The sequence below is a fragment of the Penaeus vannamei genome, chromosome 10, assembly GCF_042767895.1.
Source record: "Penaeus vannamei isolate JL-2024 chromosome 10, ASM4276789v1, whole genome shotgun sequence".
Classification (NCBI taxonomy): Eukaryota; Metazoa; Arthropoda; class Malacostraca; order Decapoda; family Penaeidae; genus Penaeus; species Penaeus vannamei.
The window spans coordinates 13,785,298-13,805,297 of record NC_091558.1 but is presented as its reverse complement, the minus strand read 5'-3'; the positions used below and the strand labels follow the sequence as shown (position 1 = coordinate 13,805,297).

Here is a 20,000-nt window from a genome sequence, read left to right as displayed (position 1 = left end):
AAATGTACTTTGGGATTCAGCATCTAAGATATTTGTAATGCAACCAACAGTATTTTTGTTTGAATGTTGAGATGTTCTGAAACATGCTTTATTGGTTTGAATGTATTCTCTGTGTGACCTGTTAATCTTTCCAAGTACAGTGCAGCTGTCTGGAGGGCATATTTCGATAAATTCAAATCTTTAGAAAACTTGTTTTCTCCATTTAAAAAATCAGTATTAAAAATGTGGGCTTTGGGTGAGTGTATGAAAGACCATGACTGACTTGAGAGGTTCAAGGTTTTAATTTACTTTTGCATTTTACTTGATAATCTTCCACCGATTGAGGATGGCTGGCAAGTATAAGGGAGTAAGGAAGTGCATGAGTATCCACCCATGCTCTCTGGTAACATAATGTTCACCTTCTGGCAAATTATCATCATATAAGTAATTAGTCCAAGTTTCATGCCAGAATATAATAGAGGAGGTATGTTAGTCTTTGCTAGAATGTCATAACCAGGAGACTAAAGCACTTGTTTGATATTGCCACGTTGGGCAGGCTACATATGATGTTAAGTAACTTATTTATTTGTACTTCTTAAAATATCCAGGATGAAAAGTGTTAATGAATTTGTCTATCTATTGATTCCATGTAAGGCTTATCTTGTGTTATGTACATTACCAGGCTAACAGGTAACAGTACTTTCCCTCTTTAAGTTGGGCATATGAATGTAAGCCAGAAGGTCCAGTATAAGACCTAAAGTGGCAGTTTGTACAGACAAAGCATTTATTATTATATTCTTTTATATGTTTTTCATATGATTTAAGATTATCACTCTTTTTGTAGAATCCGAGACAAGGCAGTTGATGTGGAGTTGTGTTACAAGCAGCAGAGAGGTGGAGAAAAGGACCTACTCAATCTGGTGGTTGTAGGACATGTGGATGCTGGAAAATCAACCCTTATGGGACATCTCTTGTATCTTCAGGTAAAATGTTTGTCCCCCAATATCTTTGTTTTCTTTCACTTCCCCCCTCTCTCACTCTATCTGTTTTTTATTCTTTCATTTGTTCATTTAAGTTTTCTTTGTTTTCTTCCTCTTGCTTTGCTGTTTATATATTTACTGGAAAAAAGTTAATTAAATTTCTATTGAATTTACTTAATCTTCATTCCTTCAAATATCTTTCCACAGGGCAATGTTGGTCAGAGGATGATGCACAAATATGAGCAAGAGAGTAAAAAAATAGGGAAACAGTCTTTCATGTATGCTTGGGTTTTGGATGACACAGAGGAAGAAAGGTAGGTGGCTTTCAGTAGTTGACTTTCTTACATACTTCATATTTTTGTTCTTGTTTGCATTCAGTTTTTGCTGTTGCATTTTTTGTCATCGTGAATCATCAGCATAATTTTCATCAATGGTGTCATCTTCATTAACTTTACTACTCCTGTTTTTCTTAACTCCTCCTCTTCCTTATCTTTCTTTCCTTTACCCCTCTTCCTCCTCCTTAACCCATTTACGATGGGTGTCCCACATATGAGACACCCAGAAAAAAAAAATTGCTGGGCATCCTGCGGGTGTGACGTTGTATTGGGGCTTGCGCTCTGACTCAGCAGTGGGCCGCAGCCTGCGCGCAGGGCTGGCCCGGACTCTGCCCAAGCTGATTTTGTAGCTGCCTGGACACTTTTATTTTCTGCTTCAAAGTATACCGGCGTTAGTGGGTTAACCCACCTGTGCTGGGTGTCACACATATGTGATGCCTAGACCATGGCCTGAGGTGGGTGGTGTGCGAGCAGGTTCCCGGACTGGTTAGCGCACCGATTTTGATGCCAACCTGAAAAGGGGATTATCGCCCTCCAAATGGACTATCGCAAGTGGGTTAACTACCTTTCCTGTACTCCACCTGATATTCTTTTCCCTTATTTTACTTCCTCCTCCTCCTCTTCCTCTTCCAATCCTTTACTCTTTATCATCATCATTATCAACAATCATCATCTTTACTCCTCTATCGTATCCTTCACTTTCTTTTCTCTTCCGTATCCTTCACTTTCTTTCCTCTTTCTTATCCTTCACTTTCTTTCCTCTTTCTTATCCTTCACTTTCTTTCCTCTTCCGTATCCTTCACTTTCTTTCCTCCTTATCTTCCTTTCCTTTATACCTCCTCCTCCTCCTCCTTATATACCTTTCCTTTATTCCTCCTCCTCTTCCTCTTCCTCTCTGTTAATCCTCCTCCTCCTTCTGATCTTTCTTTCCTTTACTCCTTCTCCTCTTCATCTTCCTTTCCTTTACTCCACCTCTTACTCCTTATCTTCACTTCCTCTTCCTCCAATTCCTCCACTATTTTTGTCTAGATGCAACTTTGGTTATTATTTGTGCTTTGTAATGAATAAGGCATTCAGGTTATGTTTTCACTTGTTGAAAGAATCCAACACTAAATACATTAATTCCCCATTGTAGTCCATTAACTTCATGTTCAATTGTGAAATAATGTAGTTGATGCAAATTATAATTGAAAATTTCAGGTCTCGTGGTGTCACAGTCGACATAGCACAAAGGGTGTTCGAGTCAGATAAAAAGAAAATAACATTGCTGGATGCCCCGGGTCACAAGGACTTCATTCCCAACATGATCACTGGAGCGGCAAGGGCAGATGTTGCAATCTTGGTCGTTGATGCCACCACAGATGCTTTTGAGGCTGGCTTTGAGAGTGGAGGCCAGACTCGGGAGCATGCTCTGCTGATTCGATCCTTAGGTGAGGGAGGACTTAAGTTTTTTGTATGGGTTGAATTGATATTTTTTTTAGTTATACTGTCTGTGATTCTTAGTTGGATGTTTTAACAGTGGTAGTTTCATTGTGCTTAGAAGTAGTATTGTCATATATACTGTATGATTTATTCATTACTGTATTATTTATTTGTCTATGTATATTTTCTTTCTCTATTTTAGGCATGACACAGTTAGCAGTAGCAGTTAACAAGCTTGATACTGTCAACTGGAGTCAAGAACGATTCATGGAAATTAAGACTAGCCTCCGACATTTCCTTAAAACTGTTGGGTTCAAGGACGCAGATGTGATTTATGTTCCATGCTCTGGTTTGTCTGGTGAGAACTTGGTTAAGCCAAGCACAGTTGAAGCTTTAAACTCCTGGTACACTGGTCCTACTCTTCTGCAAGCTATTGGTAAGTCCTAGGTGATGAAAGTAACTGGTATATGAGTTAAATTCTTGGGAAATTTTATTTGCACTTTACTCTTTTATGTTTTGAGTAATGCTGATTAATGCTCTATAGTTTCATGATGTATACATATGGTAATGATTTAAAGATGTAAATATATATTTCCTGACATCCTATTCATAATGGATATATGTTAATGATTGAAAGTACATGTGAATACAAATTTTCTGACATCCAGACAAGATGAAAGTCCCAGAACGTGCAGTAACCCGCCCTGTACGGATGTGCATAAGTGACTTGTATAAAGGGCAAGGGTCTAACATGTGTGTTGGAGGAAAGCTTGACACTGGATATGTGCAGAATGGTGACCGTTTGTTACTTCTTCCTCCAGGAGAAGTTGTTACTGTGAAAGGTAATTATTCATCAGTTTGCATTTAGGGTAGGATAAGAAAAGCCCAGAAATTTCTTAGGTTATACTAGTACAAAGTTCTATAACATTTATGGTAAAATATTTTAAACAGAGTTGAAATCTTAGAGGAATGAGAATTATTTATATATTTTTTTATATTAGTGGATGAATATTTATACATGTATACATACAATCATACAGGTATGAGTTATAACAGGTATTTGTTGAGGCAAAACAGTAGATCTGCTATACACACAAACATACTTTCATTACTATAGGTGTGATCTAAATTTCACAAATTATGGAGTGGATAATGAGGTTTAGGTGGAAGTGGGGTGAATCTAGGTAAGTGGTTAAAGTTTGATAAAATTATTTTATTATCATTATTACTATTATCATTATATTTTTAAGAATAAAAGTATGAAATATAGCATCATCATATGGAAAATGATAAGGATTACAGGAAGACAAAATGGCTTTATTGTGTTTACAAAAAAAGTTAGTAATGTTTATTTGCCATTTCTTGAGTTTCAGTACATTCTGTCGTGAAGTGTTTAATTTTCAAAATTATCTCATGCCTAAAGTAATAAAACATACTGGTATAAAAAATGTTCTCATCAGAATCACACACTCTCTAGAGCAGGTGATTGGAGAGAAATACCTATATATACAGATATTGATATTATTCAACTTTTAAACAGGTGTTCAGGTGGAAAATGCCGAACCCTCAGCTGCATTTGCGGGTGATCCCGTGACACTTACAATCTCTGGTGTGGATCCAAATGTGTTACATGTTGGCGACTTCTTGTGTGATCCTTCAGAACCGATTCCGCTTGCCACAAGGGTGCAAGCACGGATAGTTCTCTTTAATATTAAGGTCCCACTAATTGAAGGAACTCAGGTAAAATATACCATTATAACCTAAAACATTACATTCAGTCCTACTTACAGTATTTTTAACTCAGGCAGGGAACTGTTGGTTGTGAAATTTGTGCCTTTTCAGGTTGGTTTGGTCAGTAAATTGTTGGCACCAAGGAAACATCCATGGATTATTCAGTTTCTAAGATAGCAGTAGTAATGGTGATAGAAAGATAAATACATCCAAAATAATAGGTTATAGCTTTATAAGGAAATTTATTTATGATTTGATTTTCTTCATGTGTATGATTTATATTTATTTTTATCCTACAGGTTGACTTCCATTACCAGTCACTCACTGAACCAGCCAAGATACGCAAATTGGTTTCCCAAGTCCACAAGACAACGGGACAAATTGTCAAGAAACGCCCTCGTGCTCTAGTCAATAATTCTGCTGGCTTGATTGAAATCCAGTTCACTCGTCCTCTCTGTTTAGAGCTCTTCCGTGACTATAAAGAACTAGGTCGGTTCATGCTAAGGATTAGAGGAGCTACGATTGCTGCAGGACTAGTTACTCAGGTTAGTCATTTGTTGAGTTTGTTTCTTTCTTAACAAGTCTGGATTAACAGGTTCTGTTGGATAGAAAGTGAGAGAGTGGGTTAGAGATTTGGAGAGAGAGTCTGAGAATTTAGAAGGGAGGGAGCCAGGAGAGACAAAGGATTAGATAATTGGGGATATGTGGTATCAAGAGAGAGGTGTTTGAGGAATTGATAAGCTGAGGGAGGGCAAAGGAAGAATTTGAAGCTAGTATATATTAGATGAAATGATTAGACAAGTTTTGAAATACTTATTCTGAACGTCAGGAAAATTTGTACCTAGGATAGAGAGAAAATATCCAATGTTAAATTATCTCTGGTCTGTGAATGTCAGAATGAAAATTTCATGAAAGTCTTATCTCCATGCTGCATACAGCACTAATAACTTAGAAGTTGGCACAGCAGAATTTTTTTTTAAGGAAATCCTTCACTGTATATATGCATTTTACTAAATAAATTGGTGTTTTGTAGCACATTTGCAACTTATTAGATCTTTTGAGCATGCAGACTTCTAAGAGCACTTGAGGTTTCATTAGAAATAGAGATGTGCCTCTTACGTAAAGTGAATAGCAGTACTTAGTTTTTAAATGATCATGTAGTTGCAAATAAGATGTGTTTTCTGGTTTGTCATTAATTGAAATAATGAAATAATAATAATTTTGTAACTATATTTATTTATATTTTTCAGATCCTAAACTGAGACACGTTAGCAGTTATAGACAGGCACTGTTGTTAATGATGGATGAAGTAGAAGTTTTCGAATGGCGTCCAGTAAGATCAGCATTTATGGGTAACTAGGATAAATAGGCACTGTGTTTATTTTTTTATTATTGTGAAAAGGTAGTATCATTATTATAATTTTTATACTACTAAAAAAAAAAGGATCTCAGATGATTGTGGAGAGCTCAGTTTCAAGAACTTGTTTCAAGGTTATTTATAAGTCCAGCTTTGCATGCAGGTATAAGAACATTAGCACAGAGGGCATGGTTAAGCCAAGTTAATAGCTTTTAATCAGGTGTTATGAATTTGGGATTTGCATAATATTTTTTTTCCAAATAGAGAGTAAAATATAGTTTTTTTTCTATTGTAGGTAAAGGCTATTATATTTTTGTATTTCCATCTTACAGTTAACTGAGATGGAAATTAACAGGCTTCATTGTAATGGCAACTATATGGTTTAGTAGTGTTGCAAGTTTACAGTCAGGATTTTATGCACTACTTGATAATGGTTTAACCAAATAAATCTGGTAGACATCAAAGGTCATATAGCACTATGCACTACTTGAATACCTTCTTTAGATATGTAGCAATTTTCTAAATCTGTAAGAACGCCATTACAGAAATTAACTTTTGTTCTCTGTCCCATTACAGAAATTACCTTTTGTTCACTGTCTCTACTGAGTTATTATAATTTTGTTGGCTAATATCTGGCTCAGCAGCTTTACTGTCACAAGTTTTAACCATTTCAGTTAGGCAATAGTCAATTTACATGTCATACTTCAGTTTGATAGTAAAAGACTAGTACAGTTATTGTCTCAGGCAATTCTTTTTATTTATTTATTTGTTTTATTTGTTTAGTATCATTATTCAAAATACACAGGCAAAAAAAGGGAGAAAAATTAGCTATCAGCTATGTAGTAAGCCAAACCTGTGTAAGGTTTAATCTCCTCTTCGTATATAATCTGGCTGTGTTCATAATTGACAAGTGAACAGATGTAGTTCAATTACATGTATGGCCATTCTGTAGGTACTGCAAAAAAGTGTTTAAACTTTAAAACTACCAGAAGACGCAGAATGTTTAATATATTACTCAGTGCATTTTCGCCTAAGCTGCTTATTAAATGCTCTGATCTTCAGTAAATATTCAAATGTTATTCAGCATCAGAAAGTGTACTCATTTGTATATAAGATTTTTTTATGTGAATATAAAGAGCTATTAATTTATAAGAAACTGTAAATTAGCATGGGGACTATTTTCATAAAGATTTGGCAACAAAATTAAGAGTTTAGGAGATCTTAGCCTTCCTTTTTGTGTTTGTATGCAAAAAATAATGATAATAAATGATGCTTGCTAGACATAAAAACATTGTTGATTACTCATGTATTGCAAACCTTGTAATTTGATAAGCAGCTGTGGTGGTGGTAATTTTTATAGTGAGGAGGTTTTGAAGGACCATCTGCTGGTCAGTTACATGTAGCTTGCATGGCATGAAAAGTAAGAGTAACAAGTTGATATGAATGGTTTCTAAAAAAGAAATTTAGCATATAACAGCCATTCTTCTTATATAAATGGAGCCCATGTTAATGGATAATGTTTTACTGAATTTGGAAGAGAAGGTAGTTGTGGTCTTTCATTCAAGTTTTCTCTCTATTGTGACAAGGAAATATTTCAGTGAGTGCATATTTTATTTAAATATTTGTTTTTGTTGTTATTGCTCAACAACATAATAAATTATATTGCAAACCCATATATACTTCTTTTTCCTTTTGAATTATCCTTTTCATGCTAGTTGAGGATTATCAGGTATTAAAAGAATATGAAATAAATAACAATTTATTAATCAGTGGAAGCCAAATATTAATTCATTGTATTTAGAATAAGTTAAGTGAAACATTAATTTTGTAATGAAACCCTAGTTCAATTTGGATTGTAACAAAGCATGTATTGCAGGGAATCTTGATTCACTTGAGCAAATACACTTTTTTCACCCTCACATTTCCCCATTTTAAAAAGTATAAAATTTGACAATAAATAGCATGCCCAAAACAGCAAACCTCTTACATGTGATTTTCTCTATACAACCATGGCATATATATATGTATATATATATTTGTTTTAATCTTTACAAAACAATATAACCACTATGCACCTATTTATTTATTATTACTGCTTAAAGCTGTTTTCCCAATCAACCTATTACATACACACTGTGCAATAATTCATAGCTCTTTAAAATGTTAGCAATGATGGTTCATGTCCAGTGGCATTCAAAAATTTCTTCAAATCCTTTGGTGCCACGCCTAAGGTTGCAGCATTCGACATGGGATGGAAGTTGACAAAGGGATGACAGTCGTTGAATGCTTCTGAATCCAGCAGGAACTTGACCTGGTGACTGTGGTCATTGAGGAGTGCAAAGGCTGTGACACACCCTTGCTTTACTCCAAGGGTGCTGTACAATATGGCTTCATCTCCAAATCGTAGATCTTTAATGCCTAACTGTTTTCCAATCTCATTGAGCTTTACCTGAAATGAGAAATAAAAATCTTAGTATTAAATAATAGTCAATATAATACCTTGCTTAACAATTATGAACCAGGTTAATATTAGGAGCTCCAGTGTGGTCTATAATATAAAAAATTTAGTTCTTGCTTTTTTCCATTTCACTTTATAAAGTTGTTTTCATTTCTTGACTATCATCTACAAAAATTTGTAAGAGGCAATTATTAGACATTAAACACCACCAAACTCTATACATAAACAGATAACTCCAAATTAAAATTCAATGGAATATTTGGTTTTATCAAACTTATTTCACTTGTTAATTTTCACCCTTTCAATCTGACAATCTTTATTGTATAAAATACAACAAAACCATAGTGTATATATTTAAAAAAAACTTCCAAGAATTTTCACCTTGACACAAAAAAATTGTAACTGTTCTTCTTCCACTATCATTTACTTTCTTGCACCAAGCTTTCTTTTAAATCCTTTTCTTTATCGATGACTAACATTAATTTCTCTAGGAATATTTTGGGTGGTGTAGGGCAGGGGAAGACACATAGGAAAGTGTACTTCTAGTATGAGTTTTTTTCTTTTTTCTTTCTTTCTCTTTCTTTCATTTTTCTTGTCATTTACTTGCTGTCAGAACTTTCTTAGAGACGAAAAAAAGTGTCAGCAAGAATTATAGTTTAATATTAGGTGCAGTCATGCGTGCTCCTGTGCTACAAGGTCCCACACACAACAATATAATCCACTTATATCCCCCCTCCCCCCCTCCAACACATATAATAATAATAAAAATAAAAATGCCAAAGGATAGAGATTGTTGGTATCATAAGTAAACTATTTAACATCAGCCAATTTTTCTCCGTCCCTTCCTTAACATGAGTTCAATAAGCTACTGAAAGCTAGTCTAAAGTAGAATAGCTTTTTGTGCTTTATAAGGTCGAAGAATCCATTCCAACAAGGAAATCAACAAAATGGCATTACCCTTGCTATGTATTTACAAAGCAAACTCTAAACGCTATCAAAATACAAATAAAGACAAGATAGTGCAACAGCAATATTTTGTGTGACAACTTGAAGCATAACATAACCCATACACAATTTAGACTCAAACTGATGTAGACACACAAGGAATTAAAAACAAGTACCATAACTATCTGATAAACAAAAAGGCCACCTATAAAAAACACTGATTCCCACAGCATGGCAAACTGTCAAAGTCAATGACAAACCTCAGTATTGTGTCGAGCTGAAAGCAAATACAGGTTTTTCTTCTTATCCTTCAGAAAGAGATTTTTCATGTGTAGGCCTGGCATTTCTCTCACATTCCTCATGAGGGCATCCACTGTAAAGACTTCTTCATGGTCTTGTACCTGATATGATATGCTTAAACTCTTCAGGTACTTTTCTAGGCCATTTCTATCAACAAACTCATTCTTGCAAGAGGCTGGGCTCTCTTTGTTAACTGACTTCTTCTGTGTTTGAACTGGGGTATTGGACTGTGATGATGATTTGCTGTGAGGATCATTCTGAGAGTTCAACATATTTATTTCTGAAAAAAGCATTGAGGCACGTTTAACTTTGACAAATGCATACCTCAAGCATTCTTACAGTATTTACTCATATTTCATATTATTAAAATTATATGCCAGAGTTTAACTCATGAATTTTCCATATTCAAAAGCAAAGATGAATTCAACAGGAAAGTTCATAGTGGTTGTTTCATTTCTTAATTTTGGTATACTTTTTTTTTTTTTTTTTGCATCCCTCATTCATGTATAAAAATATCTGAGCAACTAAACAAATCTGTATATGGAAATAGTAAATAACTTTCAAAACATTCTCTCATTTGTATCAAAACACTTCTAACAATAGTGCATAGGTATATGAAAAACTTTTTAGAAAAGAAAAAGAAAAAGAAAAGAAAAGATAGAAAGATGTAGTAACATCCACAGTAACTGTCTTCATACATAGATGGCTCCACAAGTGTTCAGCCACTATGGAGCCAATTAGTAGGCCTACATAACCTATGTGATGAATCATTCCCATTAACCTGGACTAATGCCAAATTTTCTTTGATTGCACATTCCTTTCACCCTGGCCCTTAGTCAAATTTTTCATAATTCTGTCATTCGGCATTCAGCCAATTTTTTTCTTATGACATGATGGGCACAAATCCAATAGGTTAATGATACTGATTTTATCATTATTGATATTATGATTATAGTGATACTACCAATCCTTAAAAGCAACAAAAAATAAAAAATTATACTTCCAAAAACCAAGGAAAAATGATACTACCAATCCTTAAAAGCAACAAAAAATAAAAAATTATACTTCCAAAAATCAAGGAAAAAAGTAATCATGCAAGATAACTAGGAGTAGCAATTGACTCGTTTAAAGTGTAAACACAACAAATAAACTAAAATTGCAATGGACATAGTATGTATGAAAATGTGATCCCCGGCGACAATGGGTTAATAATAAAAAAATAATGTGAATTTAAAAGAATAATAACAATGACAAGAACTTTCAGAGCCTAGGGAAGACATGAAGTCCAATTATCCAATTACATGATGTGTATACTGAATATTAACCAGAATATGATGAAATATGATTTCATATTTCTCACAACCACCCTGTACTTATTCTTTTCATTTGATTCTCCTGTAAAATGCATTCTAACTTTGCAATTACTATTTTCAGTTTCTTATTGGGTTGTAGCTCTTTACATTCATTATTTGGGTCTAATTTTCTCTTCATTCTTCTCTTGGTGATATTCCAGACAATCTCCTGGGTCATTGCTAAGAATTTTTTTGATACTAAACTTCATACACCAAAATATTCTGGTGCTCTCTCTCTCTCTCTCTCTCTTGTCTCTTTGTGTCTCATAAGATTTTCAGGCACACCTTATATTGCCAATTTTTCAAATAAAAAATCGATTTCAACTTAAAAAATATACAGAAATATAAAACATTAAATAGAGAACACTGTTCTTAACTGTGTCAAAGAGGAATGAATATAAATAATTCTGCTTTTTCATAGAAAACAGGAATATTGGTTTACTATTTTGTATACTGTTTTCTTCAATATGCATTTATCTAATGAATTTGTTTTTTAAATGTTCTAACAAAAGTGTAGTAATGCACATTTTTCAACAAAACTATAATAATTACTTCTCTTTTGAACATCCGATTAATAAATAATATAAAAACACTGAACAAGGAGATACACCATAAAGAGGGGGGAGGCCTTCACATTATCCTACTAATTTAGATCAAATCCAAACTTACCTCTACAACTGTTACGATGATCATTAAAATTTACAGAGGAATATCATTGTTAAAAGTTCCCATCGCTAGGAAATGGTTAGTATTAATTCTATGTATAAGTGGAATCCATAAATAAAACTTTGGTAGTGTTACAGCAAACACAAATAAACAAAAATCAGACAGCAGAAGACCCTCACTCACCGAGCTTGGCCATGGCATCAACCTTTTTGTACCATTTATCGACGTTTGCAGGAGCTCCAACATTCAGGCCTCCTTGCTTCAGCACTGACCACAAGAATACATCAGCAATACCACATTCATTATTGACTAACCAAGAAGTCTTTCCAAGCCTGCAGATCAAACATGGATTAGGAGTGTAGACTTGATCTTACAAGCTTCATTAAAATAAAAACATGGCTAACATATTTCAGGTTTATCAACTGCATTTGGAAAGCCTTAACCAATATCATGTAAAAGAAAGTGCATGACAGAAACTGAAAAAATGAAAACAGCTACATACCTTCCATTCAACTGTCTGAGTGCACCTTGTCGTTCTTTGTTATTTTTGCTAGCTGCCTGAGCTGCTAACTGATCCAGAAGGTTGTCTGTCTCCGCAATAGAAGAGAAGGTTCCTGTTGCTTCATAATTGTAGGAGGAACTTAGGGGGAAGAGTCGAGATACATAGCGTGTGATGTTGGCTTCTCCAGATATTACAGTTTGCCGCAGGGGATTCACCTGTAAGAATGTTTGATTGTGAGACCTTTTTTCAATGGAAGAAGCATGTATTATATGTATAAAAAAATACCCTTTAGATAAATATTATGTCTATAACAAGTACTTTTCAATCCCCCCACCCCACTAAAACCAAGCATGTCACAAAATAAGATAAAAGTTTTATTACTAATATTCTCTTTTCAACAGTATTAAATAAAATATATGGATATCAAATTTGTCTCCTTACCATTAAGTTTGGTGCCTCAACATCTTTCCAGTGAACAGTAAAAGCTAAGTTATGCTTGTTTCTGTCTCCAAGTGGCTTATCAGAGAAGCATCCTCGTATGGACTCGTCAACCTGTTGAAAAATAACAGCAGAATATAGTTATATTTAATTGTGCAAGGTATCCAATGTCCAGAGAAAATTTTTCCTCTGAGTTTTATACTCTTCAATATTTGAATAATTACGATTTATATCTATCAATATTAACATCATCACCGGACTCCAATGGGAGGGGGTAATAATAATAATAATAATAACAAAAAAAGAAAGACGTAAAAAAACTTTTTAAAAACTTACATGATGCACAGAAGAGTGCAGATGGTCAACTGAATAGACAGGATAGCCAGCATCCTTTAAAAGCTTCCTTAATAAAACCAGAAAGTACGGGGGCCTGTTGGGATTAGCTGATATCACCAAATCATGTACAGTTCCAGTCTGTAATGAAAAACGAAAAACAGCCTTTAATTTCAGTTCTAACATTCATATTCCAAGAAACATTTGCTATGAACCTTTTACACATTATGTGTACATTATATTAACTTGTTGGATCCAGCTGTGTCACAGAAATCACAGTGCCAAAAATAAAGGCAGTGGGTTACGTAAGTAGTCAACATCCCAGGTGTGCAGTGCATAGGCCAGACACGCATGCACACCCCTGAGCAATGACAAGACTCTGTGCCTCAACTTTGCTAAGATATTTTGTGTAAACTTTTATAGCTTTATTGCTAATTTCCAATGTCCATATTTGTCTTTTGATTTGCTTTATCCAGATGTTAATAGCTTATTTTCCTTGCACAGACTCCATATCATCTCTCCATGTAGTAAACAACTCAGTGCAAGGGAAAAAGAAAGAAAAAAAGGAACATTTGGTTATTTGTGTCAAATAATTTTTTTTTTTGGAATTTTAAATTTCACGTAATGCAACCTGTGCCACCAGTCACAGTGGCCAGAAATACAGTGTGCAGCATGGAAATGGCATCCTGCCTGGAGCTGGCACTCTTCCAGTCACAGCTTATGCAAGTTGCATTACATTTTGCCTGATGATGGCATGTTTGTGTCACCCGTCACTTGACCCAGATTTTTCCATGATGGGACCATAATGTCATCCAGATCATAGGGGTTAATAACAACGAGCCATAACCAGAAGTAAATCCATTCCTAGTGAACAGCAGCATCCGATGACAAGTACACAATCAGCATATGTATCATATATGGCACCTGGATAGTCAAAGAATACTATGTGGATATATCTTTGATCAAAAGGACAAACAGTTCAAATTTTAAAATTCAGGGGAAAAGGCTGCTTGGCTGCAAGTTGACTTACGAAAATATTTTAAACCCCCGGCCATTCCTCAAAACTCAGTTAATACCATATATAAGCTATTTTTTTTATTTCATTTTATTCTAATTTTTTAAAGACTGATTACCCTACTGCCTATGGATGATGTTCACATCATAGCTTTGGTTTTGGCTCTAGATGACATGCAGTTCCCATAAGGGCAAACTTGGTTGGGCTAGAGGTTGGGTTATTCACATCATGTTATGAAGCATACATTACATTTTATGCTATTCATTATAAAGGTACCCTCATGCCCACATATCATATGCCCAGGGCCATTGCTACATATAAAAATAAGCAAACACTTGTATATCAGAACTATATAGACATCTTGCTTGTTCTTCTACCTCATGATATTATCACTCTTCAAATCCAAAAACACGTCCCCAAAATAAGCATCTTAGACTCCAAAAGAGAAGTCCTATTGATTGATTCTAGATTGAAATATAGCATAAAGGCAGAGTAATACTGACAAAAAAAAAAAAAAAAAAAAAAATTACTTGGGACATTTGGATGGACAGAAAACATTGTTTTTATCTCCATAAAGAGCATATATATATATACTTTTGGCCTTTTGGTATTCTGACTTGTTCCCATGTATCCCCATAAACTTTTTTCCCCCCATGAAATCTGTATGTAGAGAAACTATATAAAGATTTGTAATGATAACACTGATAATTCTACTTATTTGCAATGTTGTAACATGAAAAAGGACTGCTTGCCTTGTTGGCTGCTCTCCTTATTAGCCAGTAACATGGGCGTTCACTGATATGAAGTGAACAATGCACACTGTTTAGCAGTGTACACTAATTATTATTTCTGATCCCTTTACATCCTGTGAGTTATACAAATATACAATGATCTAGAATTTCAAATGATGATTTAGCACAAATAAAATCAATCATAGCAACCACAACCATGTCTTGCTTTGAGTTAACCAAGTGGTATACCAGGAACAGAAAAAAGTAATTGGGTGCATAAAATAGAACTCTTCAAACTGCAAAAAACCTTGCCCTTGGTAAAAGATAAGAAATGGATAAATTCTCAGCTGGGACCAATTTAAGTACAATCCCATAATACCACCATAATATAAGGGAAATTTACCTTTACTAACAATGACTAATTGCTTTATTCCGAAGTTTCTGGGAGGTTTACTCACACCTCATTAGTTGATATATATTTTCTTCTATTGTCGACATCAACATTCTGGATATCGAGATAATATCAAGAACAAAAACATCTCTTCTATGACTCAACTTGAAGACAATTACGAATGCAATTTTCTTACAGTAAACTTTTGGCATAACTCTTAATACTCAGAAGGAAAGCCAGATGAGTACTTTTCTACATCATTTCAATCAGACTTTAAAATTTGAAGGCCACACTAAGGTAAGGTCTTGGGGATGAAATAATTTGCATTAGCTTCTCTGCTGAACATGGACCTCCCTAAAATACTGGGTATGCCCAACATCTATCATTGCCGTAAGGTTTAGCTGCAGTTGTAAGCAAACTTCTTGATCTGGTCTGATAGTTATAGACTTCTCCAGGTTGCTTCAATAACCACAGACTGAATGTAAGAAAAAATAATCACTATAAATAGTTGCCCTGAAAGGTCTTTCCTGGGTAGTTCTTCATCAGCAGATCCATATGGTCGCTGCTTCAATAGCTGGTTAAAAATTGTCAGATTTCATGTTGAACCCTGTTTAATTTTCTGCTGTGTGTGTGTGTTTCTGTACATTCTTCACCAACAACAAATCTAATGTTTAACCATTCTTTCCAAATCAATTTTCCTGTGGTGAACATTACACAACTCAGTACAGTAAAATCTATTCTCAGGGAATATAATGATACACACTCATAAATGTCAAAGAATATTTTTTTCTGTATGGATATGTGTGTGTGTGTGTGTGTGTGTGTGTGTGTGTGTGTGTGTGTGTGTGTGTGTGTGTGTGTGTGTGTGTGTGTGTGTGTGTGTGTGTGTGTGTGTGTGTGTGTGTGTGTGTGGTTTATGTGTGTGTGTGTGGTTTGTGTGTGTGTGTGTGGTTTGTGTGTGTGTGTGTGGTTTGTGTGTGTGTGTGTGTGGTTTGTGTGTGTGTGTGTGTGGTTTGTGTGTGTGTGTGTGTGGTTTGTGTGTGTGTGTGTGTGGTTTGTGTGTGTGTGTGTGTGGTTTGTGTGTGTGTGTACATGTGGTTTGTTTGTGTGTGTGTGTATCTGTGCGTGTGCGTGTGTCTGTGCGTGTGTGTGTGTGTGTGTGTGTGTTTGTGTGTGTGTGTGTGTGTGTGTGTGTGTGTGTGTTGTTTGTTTGTGTGTGTCTGTTGTTTGTTTGTGTGTGTCTGTTGTTTGTTTGTGTGTGTGTTTGTTTGTGTGTGTGTGTGTGTGAGTGTGTCGGTTTGTTTGTGTGTGTGTGTGTGTGTGTGGTGTTTGTTTGTGTGTGTGTGTGTTTGTTTGTGTGTATGTGTGTGGTTTGTTTGTGTGTGTGTGTGTGGTTTGTTTGTGTGTGTGTGTGTGTGTATGTGTGTGTATGTGTAGGAGCGTTTGTGTGTCTGTGTGTATGTATGTATATGTGTGTGTGTTTGTTTGTGTGTGTGTGTGTGTGTGTGTGTGTGGCTTGTTTGTGTGTGTGTGTGTGTGTGTGTGTGTGTGTGTGTGTGTGTGTGTGTGTGTGTGTGTGTGTGTGTGTGTGTGTGTGTGTGTGTGCGTGTGCGTGTGGTTTGTGTGCGTGTGTGTGGTTTGTGTGCGTGTGTGTGTGTGTGTGTGCGTGAGGTTTGTGTGTGTGTGTGTGTGTGGTTTGTTTGTGTGTGTGTGTGTGGTTTGTTTGTGTGTGTGTGTGGTTTGTTTGTGTGTGTGTGTGTGGTTTGTGTGTGTGTGTGTGTGTGGTTCGTTTGTGTGTGTGTGTGTGGTTTGTTTGTGTGTGTGTGTGGTTTGTTTGTGTGTGTGTGTGGTTTGTTTGTGTGTGTGTGTGTGGTTTGTTTGTGTGTGTGGTTTGTTTGTGTGTGTTTGTGTGTAGTTTGCTTGGTTTATTTGTGTGTGTTTGCTTTCTTTGACTGTGTGGTTTGTTCATTGATTTATTGTTTGCTGGTGTATATGTGTGGTTTGCTTGTTTGAGTGTGGAGTTTGCTAGGTTTGTGTGTGTGTTTGCTTTGTTTAAGTGTGTGGTTTGCTTGTTTGTTTGTGTGTGTGTTTGCTTTGTTTGAGTGTGTGGTTTGCTTGTTTGTTTGTTTGTGTGTGTGTGGTTTTCTTGTTTGTTTGAGTGTGTAGTTTGCTTGGTTTGTTTGTGTGTGTGTTTGGTTTGTTTGAGTGTGTGTTTGGTTTGTTTGTTTGTTTGTTTGTTTGTTTGTGTGTGTGTGTGTTTAATAAATTTATTGACACTCAAATGTGCTAAAAAGTAAACCTTATGTCAACATAATAGCATTCCATAAATTCTCAGAGAAGTTTGGGTTATAACTAAATAAGTGTTTGGCAAGAAGCTCCAGTTCTACTAAAAAAAAGACACCATAAAACATCAAATCACATTACAACACAAAAAAAGAGAGAAAACTTCTGCATGCCAGACTATCTGGCAGAGGATATGTTAAGTAACTGCCACTACTAAACAACTCCATAGATAACAGTCTCACTTCTGATTTCCAGCACACACAGGGTTAGTTCACTCAGTTCTAATGCTTTCATTTACATCTGAATGTCTCTGATTTGATGAGTGCATCACTTCAAAATAGCAAACTTCCAAATTACCCAAAATATTCCACAGTCTTTTGGGTGGGGAGTGGGGGCTTGAGCAAGTGGAGAACATACACCAGCTTGGTTAGTTTCCACTGTTGATGAAGGCTCAGAGAGAGAGGAGAGGGATAGAGCAACTGAGGAAGAGGTTTTAAACTCATCAAATAGACATCCACACGGCCAGTGGACTACCTCCCATGACAGGTCACGCAGACCCCTCAACAACTTGACCAACTCCTCCTGGAGAGATGCAAGCTTCTTCAAGACTTCCTTGTGGTGTGTGATTACATCCAGTTTTGTGGAACATTCCTGAAGGTACCAAGTATTTGCTTTCATGCTTATGACTATGCAAAGTCATAGTTTTTTCATTCTTCTATCTGAATCAAAAAGCTTATTTCATATTGTAAAATATATCATTCTGAAATAGCAAGCAATATGTGACCTTCTCTCTCTCCTGGAGCTCAGCAATACGGTGAACTTCTTCCTTGAGTGCCCTTATCACCTTCAAAATACTTCTCTGCTTTTCTGCAATTCTTTCATCCTTAGAAGAGGTCACTAGTCTTGGATGTAGCTCAGACACCTTACTTAGTTCAGTTTTTAAGGCACTTAATTTACACAAAATAGAGTGGTGCTGAGCTTTCATATCTACCTCACTCTCCATTTCTTTTTCCTGCTATATATCAAAAACAAGTACATGAATACAAATAAGAAAATTTAAACATTATCAATGTTATCTTCGTAATATCACATGCATAATATATGTGTATGTCAACTTGCTACAAAAATTTATGAGTAATAAAATCTTAATTCTTTATAACTAAATATATAATAATAATAATAATAATAATAATAATAATAATAATAATAAAAAACAAAAAAATAATAATGATAATGCTAAGTAACACGGATTATTAACCTGCTCAGTGTCGTGGAATTGCAACGAACCAAGTTCTCGAAGATGGTCTGTGACGGCAGCCATCACCTTCAGCACTATGGCCTGTTTCTCTCCAACACTTGGCTAAATGTATTACTCATAAGCATTTAACAATTTATTTTGAATAACAGTTAGAAATTGAAGGGATTCAAAAATCTATATGAGAAAAGGACCACACACAAAACCAGGCATGAAAGCATAACAAAAAAAGTAAAGAAAAATGTACAAGAAAAATATACATATATAAATATATATAAGTAAACATTTTATATATTTATACATATACATACACATTTGCACAAATTTATATATATTGGCTTATGATGCTCTTTCTCTCCTGGCTACAGACTAACTTAAGTTCGGAATAGCTCCGTGAATCTTTTTCCCTTTTCCTAATAGCTGTTCTGTAAATGTGTCCAAATAATTGAGTTATACATTATACAACTATTTTGAGTTAAGGTTATAACTATGTCATATATACTAGCATTTTAACAATTCCCACTTCCCACACTTATCTTTCGTTCCTGCATTTAAAAAAATCATCATTTTTGACTGCTTACTCTATCTTTAAAAATGAAGTTAACTCATATCAGATTTTCAAACTAGCAAGCAGGAATTCATTAAAGGAAAAATATATAAATACAAATCATCAATGAAAGTTTTTTCTATTACATACTGTCTAATCACTGACTAGTACTGGGTATTCTTTAGCTTTTAAGGCCTTTAGAAATTCTGAAGAAAAATAATGTTTTTTGCAAACAGTAAGAAAAAATCAAGCAGAAAAATAATATTCTGAAGCATCACAAGCAAATTGATAAGGTCATCTTACACACATATCAAGCAAACCAGATTATGAAGGATATCTCACCACTTCTTATCAAAATTCAATTCCTCCCCCTAATGTAATGCCCACTTTTAAGGGATTATAATAAGGAAAAGTGCAAAACAAGCAGAACCAGATGACAGAACCTTCAGGGGCGAAGACTGAGCTGCAGCACCAATGGCAGTGGAGCTATTTTTAGATGGAGACAAAGAGGAAAACTTGCTTGATTGTAGCTTATCCAGTTGCAATTTGAGGTCCCGCAGGCGCTGGAGCACCGTTTCCTGTCGAACTTCCAGTGCTGCTACATCTGCAGAACTCCCCTGTGTGAGAAAAAGCATATGATAAATACAGAAGTTCTTTGAAAAGAAAAGGTTAAAAGAAAGAAAACATGCAAAAAAATTGTCTTCTGGCATGTACACACATGCCATGGCTATTGTGGACCGAAAGACGGGTGGCATCGTGTCATGCCCATTCCCGCGCCACTGGCTCGTCGGACGGAGTTTGTTTTTCTCCGATAATAGCGGCTTCATTTATATGGTAAAGATTTTAGGCAATGGCACCTATAATGAAGGTAAACCTTCAAAATTTTAATATTTTCATAAATTATAGCAAAATAAAAGCTTTTAGCTGCTAAATGTCGCTCGCAAACTAACAATTGAGCTGGGCGCAAACAGGGGAAACTG

The 20,000-nt window shown here is 35.3% G+C and overlaps 2 protein-coding genes across 6 annotated transcripts in view; one reads left to right on the top strand and one right to left on the bottom strand.

Annotated features, from left to right (window-relative positions):
* Window positions 1–7,477, top strand: part of HBS1 (translation elongation factor EF-1alpha (GTPase) HBS1) — a 19,205-nt gene extending 11,728 nt beyond the window's left edge. For both annotated transcript variants that reach the window (XM_027375000.2, XM_027375001.2), the window contains exons 9-16: window positions 824–962; window positions 1,167–1,273; window positions 2,495–2,724; window positions 2,919–3,152; window positions 3,385–3,558; window positions 4,257–4,456; window positions 4,747–4,992; window positions 5,698–7,477. In XM_027375000.2, the coding sequence (XP_027230801.2) occupies window positions 824–962; window positions 1,167–1,273; window positions 2,495–2,724; window positions 2,919–3,152; window positions 3,385–3,558; window positions 4,257–4,456; window positions 4,747–4,992; window positions 5,698–5,709 (1,342 nt within the window). In that variant the 3' untranslated portion in view covers window positions 5,710–7,477. The remainder of the gene's footprint in view (window positions 1–823; window positions 963–1,166; window positions 1,274–2,494; window positions 2,725–2,918; window positions 3,153–3,384; window positions 3,559–4,256; window positions 4,457–4,746; window positions 4,993–5,697) is intronic.
* Window positions 7,478–7,549: 72 nt separating this feature from the next.
* Window positions 7,550–20,000, bottom strand: part of LOC113822435 (aminoacyl tRNA synthase complex-interacting multifunctional protein 2) — a 28,277-nt gene continuing 15,826 nt past the window's right edge. Inside the window, exons 2-11 of one of the 4 annotated variants that reach the window (XM_070126364.1) lie at window positions 19,464–19,637; window positions 18,477–18,578; window positions 18,003–18,233; window positions 17,753–17,869; window positions 12,802–12,939; window positions 12,469–12,579; window positions 12,028–12,242; window positions 11,709–11,857; window positions 9,468–9,787; window positions 7,550–8,253 (exon numbers count right to left, since the gene is read on the bottom strand). In XM_070126364.1, the coding sequence (XP_069982465.1) occupies window positions 7,960–8,253; window positions 9,468–9,787; window positions 11,709–11,857; window positions 12,028–12,242; window positions 12,469–12,579; window positions 12,802–12,939; window positions 17,753–17,869; window positions 18,003–18,233; window positions 18,477–18,578; window positions 19,464–19,637 (1,851 nt within the window). In that variant the 3' untranslated portion in view covers window positions 7,550–7,959. The remainder of the gene's footprint in view (window positions 8,254–9,467; window positions 9,788–11,708; window positions 11,858–12,027; window positions 12,243–12,468; window positions 12,580–12,801; window positions 12,940–17,752; window positions 17,870–18,002; window positions 18,234–18,476; window positions 18,579–19,463; window positions 19,638–20,000) is intronic. The other 3 variants (XM_070126365.1, XM_070126366.1, XM_070126367.1) reach the window with 3 other exon arrangements.